We start from the raw sequence: 21,551 nt of genomic DNA on the forward strand, positions 1-21,551 counted from the left end.
CTGCATTGCAAAGAATTAAGGCCGAGCCTGCTCAACGTCAATGGCTCAGGCCCCTGAGCCAATTTTCTTTGCTTCTTCTCCAGATTGACAACATCTTTACTGTAGTTGCAGATAACTCAATAAGTGCAGTGGACCGTGAGGAAGGCTTTCAGAGGGATCTGGACCAGCTGGAAAAGTGGGCTGCAAAATAGCAGATGGAATGTAATGCAGACAAGTGTGAGGTGTTGCATTTTGGAAGGACCAACTAAGAAAGGACATCGATGATAAATGGTAGGGCAGAGGAGTGCAGTAGAACAGAGGGATCTGGGAATACGGATACATAGTTCCCTGAAGATGGCGTCACAGGTAGATAGGGTTGTAAAGAGAGCTTTTGGCCCATTGTTCTTCATAAATCCAAAGTATGAAAAAAGGAGTTGGGATGTTACTGGTGAAGTTGTAAAAGACTTCGGTGAGGCCAGAATTGGTGTGTTGTTTTGGACACCAAACTACAGGAATGATATTTAAAAATAAATTGAAAGTGTGCAGAGAAGATTTACTAGAATGTTGCCTGGACTGGAGGAACTGAGTTACAGGAGAAGGTTAAGCAGATGAGGGCTTTATTCCCTGGAATGTAAAGAATGAGGGAAGATTTGATAGAAGGTATACAGAATGATAATGGGGATAGATCAGAGGTGGCAGCCTATTGCCATAAGTGCTCTGTGATTAGTAAGGGATTGCTTAAAGCGGTATGTGAGTGGGAAGGGAAGGTTGAGAACCACTGCTCTAGACCCAATTGTTATTGAAATTTTTTTGCTTGAGAAAAATTGTCATTGGCCTATTTCCTTTGGAGTTATGAAACCGTGCACATAACGAGTCAATTGGATACAATTAAAACAGTGGTTTTTCTTTCCACTTACATACCTCCTTAAAAATATCCCATACTAATCACAGAGCACCTATGGCATAAGGATTACTTAAAATGGAATGTGAGTTTTCTTTTCAAAAAAGGTTGCCACCCCTGGTATAATAGTGTAAATTAAAGAAGGCTTTTTCCATTGGAGTTGTGTGAGATACAATCCAGAGGACATGGGTTAAGCATGAAAGGGGAGAAGTGTAGGGGGAACTTCTTCGCACACAGAGTGGTGGGAGTATGGAATTAGCTGTCAGCTGAAGTGGTGAACATGGGCTCAATTTTAACATTTAAGAAAAATATTGACAGGTACATTGATGGGAGGGAGATGGAATGGGTGCAGATCAATGGGACTAGGTAGAATTAAAGTTTGGCACAGACCAGAGGGGCCGATAGACCTGTGTTGTGTCCTGTAATATTCTATAGCACGGTGACCAAAATTGAACACAATACTTCATAAAGAGCCACACCATCATCTTGTACACCTGCAGTATGATGTCTCAAGTTGACTGACGACGGCCAATCTGCCACATCATCTACCTGCCACTCCACTGTCAAGGTACTATGTATTCTCTACTCCTAGATCCTTCTGTTTTACCATGCTCCCCAGATCCCTATCATTCACCCCCTATGTTAGACTTCCCAAGGTCCAACACCTCACATTTCTTTGCATTCCATTCCTCTGCCCCCCTGCCCAACCGATTGTGATTCTGGTGCCTTCTTTGGCAACCGTCCTCACTATCTACAATACCGGACTCTTTGGTGTCATCGGCAACCTTGCTAATCATGCCTCGTACATTTTCATTTAAATCGTTGATGAAGATGGCAATCTGCAATGGGCCCAGCATCAAACCCCGCAGTAGTTGCAGGCCTCCAGCCGAGAAACAAAAAAAGCCTTCCACCATCACCCTCTGCTTTCTTCCATGAAGCTAATTTTCTACCCATCTCTTATCTCTCCTTTGATCTCACGAGATCTGACCTTCCAGAGAAGCCTACCGTTCAAAACCTTTTAGAACACAGAACACTACAGCACAGTACTTCGGCCCTCGATGTTGGCATGACCCATATATTCCCTTAAAATAAAACTATTAAACCCTCCCTACCCCGTAACCTTCTATTTTACTTCCATCCACGTACCTGTCTAGTAGTCTCTTGAATGCCCCTAATGTTTAAGCCTCCTTCACCACCCCTGGCAGGGATTCCAGACACCCACAACTCTCTACGTTTATATGTTTAAAAAAAACTTATCCCTAATGTCTCCCCTAAACTTCCCTCCCTTCACTTTGTACTCATATCCTCTGGTGTTTGCTTTTCCTGGCTTGGGAAATAGGTGCTGGCTGTCCACCCTATCTGTTCCTCCCATAATCTCGTAGACCTCTATTAAGCCTCCTCTCATCCTTCTACGTGCTAAGAGAAAGGCCCCAGCTCCACTAACTTTGCCCCATAAGACTTGTATTTCAATTCATGTAACATCCTGATAAATCTCCGCTGCACCCTTACCATAGCTTCCTGTAATGAGGTGACCAGAACTGAACACAATACTCTAAGTGTGGTCTCATCAGAGATGTATGGCTTTGGACTCCAAGATCCCTCTGTTCATCCACACTCTTAAGTAACCAACCATTAACCCAGTACTCAACCTTCTGGTTTGTCCTTCCAAAATGCACTTAACTGGATTGAACTTCATCTGCCTATCGAATGCTTTGCTGGAATACATGTCTACAGCTCTGCCCTTGTCTACCTTTTTGGTTACATTGTCAGAAAGCTCAATCAGATTTGTGAGACATGCCCTCCCATTTTCAGACCCGTGCTGACAATCCCTAATAATCCTCTGGTGGCAAGATGTCTTCCCTGGCCAATGGCCAAAACATTCCCAATAATGAAATGGAAACTAGGGTAGTCTGTGTTTTTCTTGTAAAGAAAATGAAATGAATTTTTTTTTTCATTTTGATTCTGAACAAAAGATTGTAGCTATTACCCTGTGTGCCTGCCAGGATAGTGTGCCGTATGCACACAATTGCTCAAGTTTAATAACCACTTTGATTTAATGGTTGCAAACATTGTAACCAGTATCTTGTACTATTAGTCTTGGAATGAGTCACTTAGATTCTCCATCTCTGCCTACAGGGCATTGTCAGTTCGGAGACAAGTGATTCATATCCATACTGTTTCAGGTTTGATTTATCCCAGTACCTTTGTAGCTGAAACATAGAGCAATGTGCTGCTTGCCTCATTTAAACTTAATTTTAATCTTGAAGTGAACTCTTGCACAACTCTGAAATGCAAGAAGCTGCCACGATTCCATTGGAGTAAATATTTTCTCGTAAATTAATTTTGTGTGCAGCGCTTTGTACTGAATTTACGACTCCTTACTTCAGGAGAGATATATTGGCTTTGGAGGCAGGGCGCAGAGGAGGTTCACCAGGTTGACTCCAGGGTGAAGGGGTTGGCCTATGAGGAGTGATTGAGTCCTCTGGGGTGGTACTCAGGTAAGGGAAAAAGGCAAGTCGGTGGATATGAGCCTATCATCATATCACGTTGACTGGCAGAGCAGGCTTAATGGGCCAGATGGCCTACTCCTGCTCCTATTTCCTATGAAGAGGAGACATTTACAATACAATGCCTTTCTGAGCTTCATGTTCTGGGGAATGTGATTTAATTGACTGCTGGTAAAATTGTAGTCCTACTTCATAGTGAGATATGCCATAACCAAGAGGGCTGCAGAAACTCAGCAAGTCACGCGGCATCTATCAGAAGCAAAGGGTAGCCACCATTTTGGGTCCTAGCTGCGTGACCTGCTGAGCTTCTCCAGCACTTTTGCCTACAGCCATACTAGCCTGAAAACGCCCGATCTCGTCTGCTCTCAAAGGCTAAGCAGGCTCAGGCCTGGGCGACATGGTTAGCGCAGCGCTGTTGCAGCCCCGGTGACCCAGTTCGAATCTGGCGCTGCAGATATTTCTCCATATTCCTTCAATTTCTTATGTAATTTTTTTACTGATACCTCTGGTTCTGTTAGGTATACTATGATGTCATCTGCAAATAAGCTGATTTTATATTCCTCCTTTATTTTTATCCCTTTTATTTTATTTTATATTCTTATCAATTCTGCTAAAGGTTCTATTGCTAAGGTGAACAATGAGGAGGATAGTGGACATTCCTGTCTAGTTGACCTACTTAATTTAAAGTGACTCGATACATATCCATTTACTGCTACCTTCGCCAACGGTCCATTATACAATTATTTCATCCAATTTACATATTTTCCTGTTAAATTGAACCTGTAATACTTTAAATAAGTAGTTCCACTCTACTCTATCAAAGGCTTTTTCTGCATCTAGAGCAACAGCCACTGTTGGTTTCTTATTTCCTTGAACTGCGTGGATTAGATTAATGTTTACAGATATTGTCCACTGTTCGTCTTTTCTTAATAAATCCAATTTGATCTTGTTTTACTATTTTAGCTACACAAAAAATATTTTACTCTTGCCTGTCATAGGAATGTCATCAGAGAATTAGTCCCTTCAGCCCTCAATGTTGACCCAACCCATATATTTTTGCGGAGGAGCTGGTGGAGTTGTTCAAGTGAACCGGTACGGACTTGAAGGGCTGACATGGCCTGTTTCCGTGCTGTAAATGGTTATATGGTTATGTGGTTATATGGTTATATTCTCCCTATGACTGCATGGGGCTCCAGTTTTATCCCACCATTTGAAACGTACAGGGATTGTAGGGTGTATTTGGGCGGCACAGGTCTGTGGGCCGGAAGGGCCTGTTGCCATGCTGTGTGTCTAAATTTAAATTTTAAAAATTTAATATTTTGTGTATTGCTTTAGAATCACAGCATCTGCAGACTTTTCTGTTGAGCTCCGGGTGGGATATAGTGGCTAAAAAGGAAACAAATAGCCCTGGCTTCCCCAATCCTGCACGTTGTCCAGTCCAGTCAGTTTTGGTGGAAAATGTGCCAGTGTATAGATGTCTGAGAGAAACAGTTCTGAACGCAAATGGTTGTTCCTTACCCCACCTTCCTTGCCAAGGTAATCTGCCAGAAATTTCCAGAGAAAACAATTAGTCACTTGGCTAGTGCTGGTTTATTATTCAAAAGAAGATAAGAAAATTTATGGGTTTTTTTTTTGAGGCCCTGATAACTTGTCGGAAGAAATTCAGTTGGCCCCATTTAAACCCCGTCAATTTTATTCAGATGTTGTTGAATATGACAAATTAATTATTTATAGTTTGAATGTCTTAAATAAAACTGATATTACATTATTGATCATTATGCAGAGCAATGAAGGTATGGGGCACATTTTAATTATTTTGTTTTATTGAACATATAGTAAATATAATTGCAAATGCATCAATGGGTTTTATTCACTTTGCATGTTAACAACCAGTGTACTTGTACAGACAATGTACCAAACATATTAGATAAGGACATCGTACCTTTAGATGCTTCTGAAATATTTTGGCAATTTCAATAATTTGGAGGAATTATTTGACTCGGCTGCAACAGGTGTAATCCAGACTCTGAGACATATCCGTGAATATAAATAGACAACAGGCTGGCTGGGACCCAAAAGTCCTGCTCGTACTCCTGCTGCCACCCCTCTGTTCTGGAATGGAGAACATGACTTGTCAGCATAGACATTTAGTGCTCGTAAATAAACACAGAGCAGTCAACAATGTGAGCACGTACATTATTAACCGGCCTATTCCAAGCAAAGAGAAATGTTAACTTTTTTTCTCCCACTATGTCCTTTGCCGTCTGCTATCGTCTCTGGTCTCTGCATCCAGGAGGAGGAGACATTTCTTAACTGCAGACTTTATCATCGTCGCAGCCAGTAATGAATGACAAATTTTAATGTCAAGACAAGTTGAATCGACTAAGTAGTTGTGTTTGTTGTATCCTACGCTGCCTTGACTCCCATTAGGAGTACGGCAGGCCTTGTCCTGTCATGATTTAAACCATTCTTCTTAAGAGGGCTCAAGTTTAAATGGTGACTTCCATCCCATGTGCACCTCCAGTTCGACTTGCTGGCAGAAAATCTTCCTCTGGATTTTTTTGCTTGATTTTGCATTTCTGGTGGAATCCTGTGCATTGATTGATGACTCTGGATACAAGGAGAGTAATTACAGAGCTTTCGTGATGTTGGTAGCTGAGGCTTGATTTTTGTCTCTGACCATGTCCCTTTTCAATGAGTTTGTCCCCTGATTGGGGAAGGTGAGTACATCTGTAATCAGAATATTCTTTTCAAAACATAGTATGAAAAAGGAAGAATTGTCACTACTTTGAGATTAATGTTAATACGCAGGAGAAAAATGGATCCAAAGATTTATGCTTTAAGAGGCAAAATTACAATTTTAAAAGTAACGAGCAAAGCTGCTCTGAAATTGGTGAGGAGCTATTGAAGTTATGTTCACAGAAATCAAGAGGTTCACACTCGTGGGGTATAGCAGTTTTGTGGTTTCATCTTTGGACTGGAAGTCCAGATGTAGAGAAACTAGTTCAAATCCAGGTGGTGCAGCTGGGAATTTAATAGCTAATTAAATCTGGAATAAAAGACTGCATCAGAAAGGATGACCATAAAACCAGTGGACTGTTATGAAAACCTGATGCCTGTTAACCTGTAAGGAAGGAGATCTGCCATTCCTATCTGATCTGGTCACATGATTATCTTGGCTGCCCTGCCCTCTAAAATGGTGGTGTGTTTTGTTTAAAGATAGGCAGAAATGGGTAATAGTACTGGCAAGTGACACCCATGTCCGCTGTGTGAGTAAAAACAAAACTGTTGATGTTACTTGGTGATTGTTACTTCAGAAATTATTGTTTCTGTGCAACAAGGCTGGGGGTGGCAATGGGTGATGGGTGTGGACACTCCCCCACCAAAGCATGTGGACCTATTTCAAGTGCCAGTAGACTGAATAATAAACTGTTGTTGAGAATGGGGAGTTCAGGGTCATGGATAAACAGACTTCCTCAGTCCTTGTTTCCCAGGACGGACAGAGGCCTTTTAACAATGGTTTGTTTTGTTGCTGTCACTGTGCCATCGGTCTTTTGTTGGAAGCAGACAAGAATGAAACCTCTGAGAGCTGAAAGTTTTACTCGAAAACCTTCCATTTCTTGTGGTGAATGAGATGTTTGTTTCACTCATTTCCTGAACGTCCCATTCAAATTTAGCCAGTGAGTTTGTATCCACACATTACAAATTAGCGCATTTAGACAAAGGTTCAGGCAGGGATGTGATGGGCTGAATGGGCTCCTTGAATGCTATAAATTTCAAGATTCCTTTTCTGTCATGTAATAGTACAGAAAATGTAATATTACACGAAATGTTCTTTTGCCTGCATAAGGCAAAGAGTCGTCAGGAGCACTGCCTGGAGCCCCTTATAGTAAGAGAAGCAGGTCCCTTGCGAGACACTCTCTCCAGTGCTCCTGCAGCCTCTCCAGTCGCACAGACCCCTGTTCAATCCATTGTCAACCCGAGCTCCAGATCCAAACCTCCCAATGTGATCAGGAAACTTTCAGTGCCCGAGATTCTTCAGGAACCCTCTTGCCCTCAGCACCCTCTCAAATCTGGATTCCAAGCCAATCACCAGCCTGTGTGGGTCCTTCAGCCACTGAGCCCATCACTGGTCTGCTCCCGTGATCACCGCCCTGTAAGGGCGTTTCCTCTGTTTTTCCTTCTCAATGGGAGGTGCTCCCCCATTTCTGGTGACTGCATGGTTTCATGTTTGATTTATGGCTGTGATTTGCAGTATGCAGCAGAGGTGTCCCTGTACAAACTAGTTTGCTCTGTCATGGCATTTACCCTCCCCACTGCATCCCAAAATCGAATTGACCATGTTTGTGGAGGAAAGAACTTCCGTTTTTAAATGGCATCTTCCTTGAAGTTGCTGCAACAGTGTCAGTAGTACTTTCCCCCATGTGTGGCCACGCTGCATGTTCTACCAAAGACCTGCATGTCCTTGAAGCACAAGTGCAGAGTTCTGGTGATCCTCTGCCTCCATATGTACTCCGTCCTGATTTAACAGGTGAAGAATTGGCCTCAAGTCATGTCGCACTGAGCTGCTTCCTACCTCTGCTAGACAGGGATCGAGAACTTAAATCGCCCACTTAGTCCATTCAGTCTGAGACAGATCTGGAGGATATAATGCGTAAACAATGGAAACATTGCACAGCTACGCAATGCTATGAGATTCAAACATTTTACGTGCAGCAGCTGTCCAACAGGATTTTAGTTGTGGACTCGTTCAGAAATCATTTAAAATTTTGACACTAAGCAAAGCTTTTTAATTGAGTGAACTCTGCAATATTTCCATTGTCAAGGTGGTTTTAAAAACCTAGTCATCCTGATTATGTCCTTGATGCTGAAGAATGTAATTTTAATTGGTTACTGTAGAACAGCTGAAGGAAGGCCTTGTGAGTTGATTCATACAAGCTTGTGGTGGTTGATATCTCATTGACTTTTTAATGTAAACAATAACTGCTTTGGATTCATAGACCACTACAGGACAGAAACAAGCACTTGGGCCCATCGGGCCTGCAGAATTATTCTGCCTAGTCCCAATGACCTGCACCTGGCCCTCCATCTTCCACCCATCCACGTACTTGTCCAAATTTCTCTTCATTGTTAAAATCGAGCTTGCATTCACCACCAGCTCACTCTGCACTCTTGCCACTCTCTGCGTCAAGAAGTTCCTCCTGATGCTCCTTTTAAAGATTTCACCTTTAACCAATGTCCCTTTTGGTTCTTGCCTCACCTCACCTCAATGGGGGGGGGGTCACTCCATCTGTACCCCTCATAATTTTGTACACCTCTATCAAATCTCCCCTCATTCTCTGATGCTGCAGGGAATTAAGTCCGAACCTGTTTAATCTTTCCATGTAACTCAGTTCCTCAAGTCCTGGCAACATTCTAGTAAATCTTCTCTGCACTCTTAATTATCAGTAAATACACAAAATTGAAGGAGAAACTCAGCAGGTCCCGAGCACTCCTGAGTCCTTCCAAAACATCGGTTATATATATGTTTTCCTCCTTTTTGAGCGCTGTGGGAACTGATGAGTTTCTCCAACAATTTTGTGAACTTACTACTATCTGCTCAAGCAGACTGTTTTCTTTAACTAGGTCAGTATTTATCAGTGTCAGCTGCAGTTTCATTGCTTTCCTCCAGGGTTGGCACGTTGGCACAGTGCTGAAGAAAGACGAAAGTGTTGTCCGAGGAGTTGATTTTGAATGATGCTTTAAAGTGAGGCCACAACCATGGAAGAGATAACATGACAGAAGGATAGAAATTTATCCCTGGCATCTTGACCAACGATTTGTTCCACAGGCAGCGTTACTTTTTAAAAAAAAGTCAAAAACACAAAATTTCTGCAGGAACTTAGCATCCATAGGAGGTTAAGATGTGTAACTGACGTTTAAAGGCTGAGCCCTTCTTCAAGGTATGAAGGCCCGAAACATCAGTAATATACCTTTACCTCCTATGGATGCTGCGAAACCTGCTGAGTCCGTCCAGCATTTTGGGGTTTTTGGCTACATCCTGTAGACTTTTAAGTTTCACATTCTTTCTAAAAAGCTCGTCCATCATATGTTGATGAATGAATGTGGAAACTCAAAAGTCCCAACATATGGGAGCTTACTGTATGCCGATGGACTGTGTTTCCTACAGAAGGAGTGCATGTATAGTTCAAAAGTATTTAATTGGCTGGAATCTGTTTTGGAAGGTTTTCAGATTATGAAAGGTACCACATGATGCTGTTCTTTCCATTTCTCTGAGTGATATTTAAGTTCGATATGAAATTTCAGACTTGGAAGAGAATAGAAAGGTTGAGCAGTTTTTGGAATTGTGGATGTGGGAGAGCATTGAAGAAACAAAAAATATCCATTAGATGGCAAAATGTATATTATTTCCCATGGTAAGCAGCATTAATAGTCATACAGCATGGAAACAGGGCCTTCAGTCCAATTTACCCACCCGACCAAAATGTCCTGCCCACATTAGTCCTACCTGCCTACATATGGCCCATATTCCTCTAAAGCCATCCTATCCACATATCTGTCCAAACTTTTTAGAGATATTGCAATAGTACCCTTCTCAACCACCTCCAGCAATCTGTTCCCTACACTCAACACCCTCTGTATTTAAAAAAAAAATGCTCTATCAGATTTGTGAAATGTGACTTCCCACTTACATAACTATGATGAGTATCCCTGATCCGCCCTTTCCAATCCAAGCACATGTATATCTTCTTCCTCTGGATACTTTCTAATAACTTACCAACTGCAGACTTCAGGCTCACTGGCCTGTAGTTCTGAGGCTTTTCCCTGCAGCCCTTCTTGAATAGAGGCAGCCGCCCTCCAGTCTTCCAGCAGGCACCTCATTTGCACTTAATTATGACTCAAAAATCTCCAGCAGGGTGCCTGCAATTACCTCTCCAGCTTCCCACAGTCTTGAATATATCTGATCAGGCCCAAGAGATTTATCTGCCTTCATGCACATCAGGTCCTTAAGCATCTCCTGAACTGCAATACTTACTGTTTTCAAGACACAACCATTGACTGACTCAAGCTCCCCAGTCTCGCTAAAAACAGTGAAGTACTCATTGAGGACCTTGCCCATCTCCTGTGGACAGTTGGCCATTGATCACAGATTAGTCCTTTTTTTTTTCTCTACTTATTTCCCTTTGTGTATCTAAAATTTATTGGGATTATTTTTAATGTTATGTACCAGAACTATCCCCTGTCCTCCTTATGCCCTCTGGATTTTCTTTTTTTACTTGCTCCTCAGTTCCCAAAACTCCTCCAGGTAGATACTTGATCCTGCAATACACGAAAGTGTTGGAGAAACTCAGTAGGATACATGATCCCAGCTGTCTATACCTGCCCCTCGTCTCCTTCCTGCTCTCGACCAGAGCCTGAATTTCTCCAGTCATCCAAGCTTCCCCATGCTTGAATGTCTGACCCTTCAGTCTTAACAGGTACATGCATGTCCTGGACATTTAAAAACATGCTACTTTCCTTGCATTCCTCTTCCTTCAAGCAAGGTGTTCCAATGAACTTGAGCTAGTTCTTCTCTTGTACCTTTAAAGATGGCTTTGCCCTGATTCTGAATTTTAACTCGTGGCCATCACTATCACAAACCTAATAGAACCATGGCCACCAGCCCCCACATTCCCATTCACAAACACTTCAAACATTTGTCCCTCTTAATTTCCCAAGTCTTGGTGAAGTGTTGACCTCTCCTGTATGGGACCCTCTACATATGGTTAAGTACTCTTGTTTGCTGCTTTAATTTGCTGTGGTTTAATAAAACAATTTAGCACTTAAAATGTGAAAGAGAGATCTTGAGGTCTATGTCCATAGTATTCCCAAAGGTGCTGCACATGGTCACATGTTGTATTGGCCTTTATTAACTGTAAGATCAAGTTCAAGAACTGAGGTAATGTTGGATCTATACAAGACCTCAGTTAGACCCCACTTGAAATACTATGTTCAGTTCTGGTCACCTCCCTACAGGAAGGATGTGGCTGCTGTAGAGAGGGTGCAGAGGAGATTTCCATGGACGCCACCTGGATTGGAGAGCGCGTCATCCAAGGATAGGTTGAGTGAACTTGCTTTTTATCTCCATAGAGTGACAGAGGCTGAGGGGTGGCCTGATAGAGATGAGAGGCATTAATTGTGTGGCCGGCCAGAGGATTTTTTTCCCAAGGCTGAAATGGGTTACAAGAGGGGACACAGTTTGGGGGAGGGGAGGGGGGGGAGACGCAAGAGTTTAAGTTTTTCAAACATCAAGTATTGGAGGCAGGTACAATAGGATTGTTTGTTGATAAGTGTTAGGTACATGAAACTGAGAAGAATGGAGGGGTTTGTAGAAGAGAAATTGTAGGCAGCTTACAAGATTATCAGATTTCTTTTATCTATTTAGCTTTAGCTGTGGCCAAGAAATGTATAGCTCTTACTTGGAAAGATAGAAATATATTAACTTTAGATAGGTGGTATTTGGAGATGAAGTTCTGTTTGACTATGGAAAGGATATCTTTTTCAGTTCAGGATAGGGTGTCTTTTTATAGGTTGAAGTGGACTCCGTTTGCTAAATATATGCATTTAAGTTTGATTTAAATATGTTTTTAAGTTTGATATTTTAGTATTGATAATTTTTTTTATGTTAGTATCTTTATTTGTTATGTTTTATCTTTTTTTCTGTCAGGGTTTTTTTAAATATAATTATTGTTCATTTTATTAACTCTTCACTCTTTATTTTGGGGGGGGGTTAGACTAACTAAGCTAGGTCATTAATGTTGTGTTCTAATTGGGGGTTTAGTTTATTTAGTCTGCCGATGTAGTATTGTAATTTTTATTATTTTATGTTTAAGTAACTTTCTATTTTATTCATGTTATAAAATCTTAAATAAAGTTTAAAAAAGAAAGAAATTGTAGGCAGTTGTTAGAGTAAGTTATTAGATCAGCATAACACTGTGGCCCAAAAGGCCTGTAAGTGTGCTGTAGATTTCTATGATCTATGTTAAGACTGCCTAGAGTAGTGTGATATTACCATCTTTGAAACTGAGAAGATATAAAAGGGAAAACAAACAATCTGTCAATTTTGTTAAAACGCTGTGAGATAATAGATCTGTCACAAGTGTTACAGAGATCTTAGTTTCTTCCACCTGTGCCACCCTTGGACAGAGCCTACCCTGATAAAGCTGCTGCCTTGGCCTGCAGTTCAATCCTGACCAGTTGCACTGTGTATGGAGTTTGCACGATCCCTCTAAATGTGGGTTTCCTCTCAGCCTTCTGGTTCCCTTCCACATCAGAGTTTTGCGAGCGGGAAGGTTAGTGGGTCATTGTAAGTTGTCCCTTGAGTGTAGATGAGTAGTAGAATCTGGGCGGAGTAGATGAGAATGTGAGAGAATAAAATGGGATTAGTGATGGATTTTAGTGGTCGGTGTGGACTCAGTGTGGTGAAAGACCTGTTTCTGTGCTCTGTGACTCTGAAGCCCCTATATAAATGAGCTGAAACAAAAGTGACAAGAATTTACATCTAATATTAGGCCTCACTCCTCTCCCAAGCACGACAGAACTTAATGTGCTGAGGTAGGATGGTGTTAAGTATCAAAAAAAAGATAGGTTCTTTGGTTTAGTTTGGATTGGCTGTCATTCAGTAGGGTTTTAATGTTGTATCCTATCAGATCCTTAATCTAGAGAAAATAAATAGTGTTTTATAAACCACTTGTCAGAGTTTTATAAATCATTTAGGTTCCTGCTGGGTTATTTCTGGCCACAGTACGTTTAGCAAGGAGACTTGCTAGAGCATGCATGAGATATGGCTACAGAGTTGGAGAAGTTGGGGTTGTTTTCCTCTGAGAAAATATGGATGAGCAGACATTTAATGTGGTTGTTCAGAAATTTATTGTCATCTGATTGAACAAGTACAACCTGACAAAGCAGTGTTCTCTGGCCCTCAGTGCAAAACATGGTGACACAGCAAAAAAAATAACACACATGCAGACAGACAGAACAAATATATCCAAATACATAAATATGAGAGTCTCGTGTGAGCAGTTCCGTTGGTCGTTCAGCATTCTCACTCCCCTTGGGAAGAAGCTGTGTTTCTCATCCGACAGGAGTAGCTGTAAGATGCTGTGTGTTGGGTGGAAGGGATCCTTGATGGTTTTGTGTGCCCTCTTAGGATAATGATCCCGGTAGATCACTTTGAATTTGTGGGGGTGGAGGGAGACTCCACTGATCCTCTCTGCCACTCTTCTGGACCTGTAGATTGACCACTGATGCATTTCTCTGCACCCACTGTATCTCATTGGGATGCAGCCGACTAGGGCGCTCTTGATTGAGCACCTGTAGAAGGTTGACATGATGATGGCCAGTAGCCTTGCCCACTTCAGTTTTCTCAGGGTGTGGAGTCGCTGTTACGTCTTCCTGACAAGTGATGAGATGTTGTGTGTCCATGATGGGTCACTGGTTAAATGAACTCCAAGGAACTTGGTGCTCTCCGCTACTGAATTATTGATATGTGGTGGAAGGTGGTTATTCCTGGTCCTGAAGTCCATGATCATCTCCTTTGTCTTGTCCACGTTGAGACTCGTGTTGTTATTCTCACACCATTTCACGAGATTTTCCACCTGTTCTCTGTAATGCAACTCCTCATTGTTGCTGATGAGGCTGAGGAATGTTGTGTCACCTGCAAACTTGATAACACTGGAGCTGGATCTAGTGATGCAGTCGTGGGTCGTAGCGTGAACAGGAGTGGACTGAGCACACATTGCAGGTGTGCCAATGCTCAGCGTGACGGTGCTCAATATTCTGCGACTGAGCTGGACAGATAGCGGTATTTCTGATCGGAAGTCCAGAATCCAGTTGCAGAGAGGGTTTCTGAGTCCCAGCGAGGACAGCTTCTCTGGTGAACAATTGTATTAAATGCCGAGTTTAAGTCGATGAACAGCAGCCTGGCGTGTGAGGCGTGAAGGATGGAGTGAAGGGACGAGGCTAAAGCATCATCTGTGGAACAGAATTGAGAAATATTGATTGAGGACGCAGAGAGGAATTGGGGCTCTATAATGAGAGATTTAAGGTAATTGTCACCAAATGCCAGGGAAGATGGATGGACATTTTAAACCTACAATCCGGAATACATTTCCTGAAAAAGTGGTTGAAGCACATTAAGTACAAAGCAAAATTGGATAATTACTTAATAACTAATTTCCACCTCACTGACAAAAGGCAAAGGAGGAAAAACCCAACACCCAACCCCAACCAACCAATTTTCCCCTGCAACCGCTGCCATCGTGTCTGCCTGTCCCGCATCGGACTTGTCAGCCACAAACGAGCCTGCAGCTGTCGTGGACTTTTTACCCCCTCCATAAATCTTCGTCCGCGAAGCCAAGCCAAAGAATTTCCAGGCCTAATGGGTGACTCAGTCAGAGAGCTGGAATAGGCACAAGGGGCTGAATGGTCCAATGCTCTGTAAGATTCTATCCCAAAAAAACAATAGTATATTTTTCTGCTGCACCACTCTGTGAAAACACAGCAATATGTGTGTCATGAATTTGGTTTGAAGGCATTTAAAGAACAATGCCAGACTTTTTAAACGTTAATGTATTATTCGAAAAGATAAAAATCTGCCATTGTGGTTGGGCTGCACAGAACTGCTTCCACAGGAATCACGCACACAGAGTATATTTCCCCTCTGCTTCTGCAGGGGAAAAGCCCAGTTGTTATCGCAATCCCTTTGTGCCAAACAATCTTGCTCAAAGCTAATACCACAGAGCCACAAACACCAGCTGCTTTTGCACTCCATGCTCCCGAGTATGCATGGGGGGGGGGGGGGGGTGGGGAGAGACAGAGAGCTGCCTTTGCTTCCCCCTCCCCCACACAATGATTGCTAAGTTGGCTTTGTAAGATGTAATCACTTGAAAATGGGTAGGTATAGTTGTTTTGGGTGATTCTTCCAGAATGTAAATAAAGCGTGTTGTTTCTAAAATGAGAAGCATTATCAATTCAGATCCATTTTGGGGTTATTGAATCTCAAATCCCTCTATTAACAACACTGGTTGAAATTAACAGGATTTAGGGCTCCAGTTAAGGAATTAGATTTTTTTTGCATCTCTTGCCCTTCCCTCAGATGAAGAACTATGTCTTTTGGGTTGCTTGCCAAATGAATGAAACTCTTGCCTTGAAGGTTGTATTGCTTAACCTCTTTAAATGAGGTCATTGTCATACGAAGAAAGCTGGACTTCTACTCGCTGTTTAGAACAAAGTGAAGAAATCATTCAAATCCTCCAAGGCTCTGAGGGCAGTGAGCCGCATGGCTGTTGAAATGGTTTCCTCATGTTCAGAGTCCAGAATTGAGACCATGGATTTTATTTTCTGCATGGGCAGTTATAGACTTTGTCATTCAGATGCTCAATCATTTCAAGACTGAAGTTGACAAGAAATATGGTCTAAGTCAAGTGGGCATGGGGCAGGAACATAGTGGATCAGGTATGATCTTCATGAATGCTGAAGTAGGGTCCAATCATCTTCTTCTGCTATCATTTTATAGTCTTCATCTCAATCTAGCTTTCACGTGCCTGAATTCCACACCCCACTGTTCAAAATGTGTAATTGGGTGGCAATGGGTTGTGGCCGAAATGGCCTGTTACCGTGCATGTCAAAATTTAAATTTTTAAAAATATAAATTTTTTTAAAACTCTCAAGTTAAACCAATCCCCTTTGCTTATCCGGTTCCCATTTGGAAGGTATTATTGAATCTCTCCCATTGTCTTTTCAGATTCTAAGATCTAATAATTATTTCCTCAGCTCCACTATTTTGCAACAATCCAAAATCTTGATGTTTTGTTTACGTTTTTTACGTGTCATTAGTCTCCCCCTCTTTTGCTTTTTTTTAGTAACCAATATAACTCCTTTAAAACTGCGCCATACTGCTTGTATTACATCTTTTATCAAGTTAACGACTTCAAGATTATTTTATGTCATGTAATAAAATAGAAAATGTGATATTACATAAAATTTCCGTTAGTCTACCACAGTGGTTCTCAACCTCTCTCTTTCTTCCCACTCACAGACCATTTTAATCCCTATGCTATCGGTGCTCTGTGATGAATAAGGGATTGGTTAAGGTGGTCTGTGGGTGGGAAGGGAAGGTTGAGAATCAATGCTCTGCACTCAATTTTTACTGAAATATTTTGCTTGAGAAAAATTGTCATTGGCCCATTTCCTTTGGAGTTATGAAACCGTGCACATAATGAGTCAATTAATAATCACAGAGGGCATAGGGATTACTTAAAGTGGTATGTGAGTGGAATGAAAAAGGTTGCAAATCACTGATCTACTGTAAGGCAAAGATTTGCCATCAGCGGAAATTGTCTAGTGCCTCTTACAGCTAGAGAAAGAGAAGCAGAAGAGAGCCCCCCCCCCCCCAACCCATCCCCAAGAGTCACTGAATGTCCACGGTTTGCTTCTTGTGCTCCTGCAGCTACACAGCCTTCCGTCCAAACCATTAGCAATCCAAACTCCAGATGCAAACCTTCAGGCAGCGTCCAGAAGCAGCGGCACCCTCTCACATCTTGGTTCCCATTCACCTAGTCTGAAAGACATTTGGACGGGTGCATGGATAGGATTTCTTTTCCCCAAGGGATATGGGCCACTTTTCAAGCGGTATAACTGACTACTTCACTGTGTTGATTGCTTTCGTCACAAGTCTGAAATCCTTTACTGTACTTACTGTGCACTGTTCTGCCAAGTTTTGTATCTTGCACATTTTGAAATATATTCCTCTATTCTAAATTTCAGGTCATTAATTCATAACAAACAGGAGAGTGGTTCTAATAGACTCTTGGTGACACAGCATTAAATACAATAGAGCTGTTTTCTCCACCGAATTGTTAAATACATTATGAGGTGGACATTGAGGCCAGCCAGTGTGAATGACACAGCTGTTTATTAAGCCTTACTCGGGAGTTTATGTGCCAACACTTACTGTTGACTCTGCAGTTTCTTTGGATGTTGAGCTGAAGTTCCATCTGCTATAAAGATGCCCTAATACTCGGTGTATTTGGCTTCATGGGCCAGAAGGGCTTATTACCATGCTGTATGTCTAAATTTAAAAATTAAATTTAAATGCAGTGTTTAACTAAAGCAATCCAAGGTACCTCATCAACAACAGCATATCTGAAGAGACGTCAAAATTACATTTAGGAACATAGGAAGTAGGAACAGGAGTAGGCCAAAAATGGCCCATCGAGCCTGCTCCGCCATTCAATAAGATCATGGCTGATCTAATTTATGACCAAATGGCCCATCGAGCCTGCTCCGCCATTCAATAAGATCATGGCTGATCTAATTTATGACCAAATGGCCCATCGAGCCTGCTCCGCCATTCAATAAGATCATGGCTGATCTAATTTATGACCTAACTCCATCTATGTGCCAATATGATGCCTATACTAATGCTAGACTATGATAAGGTGGTCATTTACATTTGAAGATTTTACTCTGGAAGACTCAGCTTGGATTATACTTGTTCCTGAATCAGCCTACTGCAGAAATTGAACATTTAATGTGACCTAATATCTAACTAGCTTTGCATTGTTTAAAGTGCCGTCTAGTCGGGGGGGGGGGGGGGGGGTTAATAAATCTACTTCCTTGATCTATTGAGACAAACGTGGGAAGTTGAATGATTTTACAAGGGGCTATTTATCCCTCAAAACACTTTATCCAAGAAGCCAGGGCCAGTCAGTTGTTTGTAATACCATGCTGTACACTAATGGACAATTGCTTTTGCCTTCCTGACAATAAGGATTGCAATTCTAAAGTAAATTAATTAGTTGTGGATCATTATGGGACAACTGATGGTGTGAAACTCAACATGAAAGTGAGTTTGAATTGTCCAACAATGCCTAATTATATCTGTTACACTGATGTAAATGAAAACCACAGTATATAATTAAAACACATAGGATCAAAATTAAGACATTGGTGTATTAGTTTAAGATTGGAATATGCCCTTTGGAAGACTCACTTTTCTGAGGTGGTCTCATTGAAACATGGGATTGTGAAAGGGACTGGTTTGTTCTTTATTGCCAAGTGTGCTGAGATGCAGTGAAAAGCTTACCTTGACACCATATCTTGACCGGAAATACTGATAAGGGTTGATTCTGAGGGGTGTTACTTCTGTTGAGGAATCCAGAACTAGGGAACTTAGTCTTAAAAGAGTTGTTTATTTATGACTGAAATGAAGAGAAATTTCTTCACTGGGAATTAAAATTCTCTACCTCCTACATCTGTGTCGTTGAGTATATTTTAACCAGACATTAATAGATTTTTGGAAAATAAAGGATCCTAAGAACTTGGGGAATGGGCAGCTAACTGGATGAGGTGAAGTACCCATATTATTGATTGATTACTAGATTTGTGCTTCGTTTGCTTATTAGTAGACTTGGAAAATGCTAAATCATTTTTAATTTAAAAAAAATTAGACATACAGCACACTAACATGAGTCTGCGCTGCCCAATTTACCCCCCCCCCATTAACCTATACCCCCCCAGCACGTTTTAAACGGTGAGAGGAATCGAGCCCCTGGGGAAAACCCACGCAGACATGGGGAGAGCATTTACACTCTTTACAGACAGCGCGGGATTCTAACCCTGGTCTCAATCGATGGTGCTGTAAAGGCGTTTCACTAACCGCTACACCAACCATGAAAAATTTAATGATCATTAAATGGGAGTATGGAAAAGAAGTAGAAATACTTGTATTGCTTCTACTCGTATTGAGTATTCCTTTGGGGGGGAGGGGGGGGAGAAATCATGGCACCTGTCATGTTTTCAAAACTAAAATCTTCAAATCTTTCGATTACAGGCAATGAATCACAGACTACCCTATAACCACATGAGAAATCTTTGGCACTGGATAAACGCGTGGCTGAGGCGAAGAAGAATCGATGGCTGATTCCTTCTCAGTTCTACTCTTGTAAGAAAACCAGCCAATATGTAGCTTTACTATTTCAAAAACACAAATGACTGAAGATCTTTGCAAGAAAAATACTTTGGACCGAACTTAGCTTTCTCTTGTCTTGTTCAACATCACAGTGCCGTATTTTTATGGAAGGGACATTAGCTCAGAGGCTGGATCAACCCTGCTCCACAACCTCTAACTGCGGTTCACTGGGAGGCATCGATTGGCACGGACATTTTCATCGGTGATGCTGTCAGAGGTGTTCAATGGTGGATTAATTTTGAGCCCACGCATTGTATTCCGCAAATGTTTCCTGCAGTCATTGGAACCTGAGCCAACGAATGAGAACTGCTGTATGTCTCCCCATCACCCCCAAAAGCAATCAAATAACAATCTGAATTGTTTTTATAATTTGACATTTTAGAAACTGAAAGTGATCCAGCCCTGAGATGTGTGGAAATGCATTGGTGTAAGTTATTTTGAACTGACTATTTATTAGATGTAGAACATCTCATTTTCTCTGGATTGTTTTCCCCGTTCCTTCTTTTCTCTGCTACATTCCTGCCGCACTGCTTCTCTGTTATCCATTGCCAGACTGGGGCAAAATGCAGTTTTTATTTTCAATGGCATTATATTTTCTGCATTCTATTTAACTTGTTCATTTCTTGAAGTGTTTTCATACATTGTATTCGATGACCCAGTGTAAATGTAGCAAATTTTATGCAATTCCCTGTCACTACCCCCCCCCCCCACCCGCCGCTTTTCCACCACTCAATTCACTAAAACATGACTTATTTTTTGGTCTTGCGTTTTAATTTCATTTTCCTTTCTTGCACTGATGACTTGCCAAATATCTGAAGGGGAATTGACATTTTTTAACTGTGCAATACTGCTGTACATATTTGCAGGGCTTTACAAAAATATTTTGAATCTTTGAAAATTTGTGTAATTTTGAAGTCAGATTTTTTTTTCTTATAATAAACTTGTTGAAAAACTAATGTTCCTACTTGGTTTTTGTCTTCAGTCTAATCTTGCCTGTAGTTCTTTGGTGCTGTGATACTGGGGAGTGGCACCAGATCCAACTACACTTTAATCTACAACATTACAGACAGTGGGAATGAGAGAAAATATATGAATCGATCAGGAGCTACAGACCATAAATAAAATGATCCTAATTTCAATTTTGGATCATAATTTATTTTCTTAAGTTGAACAGATCCACATACAGAAAAACAATATTTTATATGTTCTACTCATTTAAAAAAAAGTTGTAATCCAAAAGTATACATTTTTGCTGATACTAGAAAATGAATAAAAACAACAATTTAATTAAAACCATAAATAAAAACATCATTTAGGGTGTGGAAGCTTTGGAGGGGGTGCAGTGGAGATTTACCAGGATGCTGTGAAACAGGAAAGTCTGCAGATGCTGTGATTGTAGTAAAAACACACAGAAATGCTGGAGGAGCTCAGTCTATTTGCAGCGTCCATCGGAGGTAAAGATACATTCCTGACTTTTCTGGTCTGAGCCCTTCTTCAGGGTGCAAGCAAAAAGCAGGCAAACATCTTAATTAAAGACCAGAGATTAAGGGGGAAGAGAATTAAGATGATCACCTCCAATTAATGCTGTTTGGCTGTAGGTCTGGACCCCTCCCATTCTTCCCCCCCCCCTTATTCTCAAGTCTTTATTTAAGATGCCTGCCTGATTGTACCTTGAATAAGGGCTTAGGCCCGAAACGTTTGAAATGTACCTACCTCCTGCAGTCGGACTCTGCAAGATGGGCTGAGTTCCTCCAGCATTTCTGAGTGTCTTTGCCAGGATACTGCCTGGTCCCAGGAGGGCTTCCCAGCTGCTAAAATTTGAAAGGAGTTACTATCTCAGAGGATCTTTCCTGGACCTAACACACCAATGGCAGCATGAAGAAACCACATCAGCGCCTATACTTCCTCAGGAGTTTACGGAGGTTTGCTATGATGTCAAAAAACCTGGGAAATTTCTACAGAGGTGTGGTGGAAAGTGTTCTGACTGGCTGCATCATGGTCTGGTAGGGGAGCTCCAATACCCCTGAGCATATCGCCCTCCAAAAGCTCCAATGAATAAAGTCCCAATCTACTCAATCTTTCTCCGTATTCAAGATTGTGCAATCCAGGCAACATTTTTTATAGAGTACTAACTCCTGAAGAAGGGATCAAG

At 41.5% G+C, this 21,551-nt stretch overlaps 1 protein-coding gene across 2 annotated transcripts in view; it reads left to right on the forward strand.

The window, feature by feature from the left end:
* LOC138737124 (bcl-2-like protein 11) overlaps positions 1 to 20,355 on the forward strand; it is a 65,419-nt gene extending 45,064 nt beyond the window's left edge. Inside the window, exons 3-4 of one of the 2 annotated variants that reach the window (XM_069887677.1) lie at positions 11,404 to 11,487; positions 19,262 to 20,355. In XM_069887677.1, the coding sequence (XP_069743778.1) occupies positions 11,404 to 11,487 (84 nt within the window). In that variant the 3' untranslated portion in view covers positions 19,262 to 20,355. The remainder of the gene's footprint in view (positions 1 to 11,403; positions 11,488 to 19,261) is intronic. The other variant, XM_069887676.1, reaches the window with a different exon arrangement.
* The last annotated feature ends 1,196 nt before the right edge of the window (positions 20,356 to 21,551 follow it).

The sequence above is a fragment of the Narcine bancroftii genome, chromosome 6 (assembly GCF_036971445.1).
Source record: "Narcine bancroftii isolate sNarBan1 chromosome 6, sNarBan1.hap1, whole genome shotgun sequence".
In the NCBI taxonomy this organism is placed as follows: Eukaryota; Metazoa; Chordata; class Chondrichthyes; order Torpediniformes; family Narcinidae; genus Narcine; species Narcine bancroftii.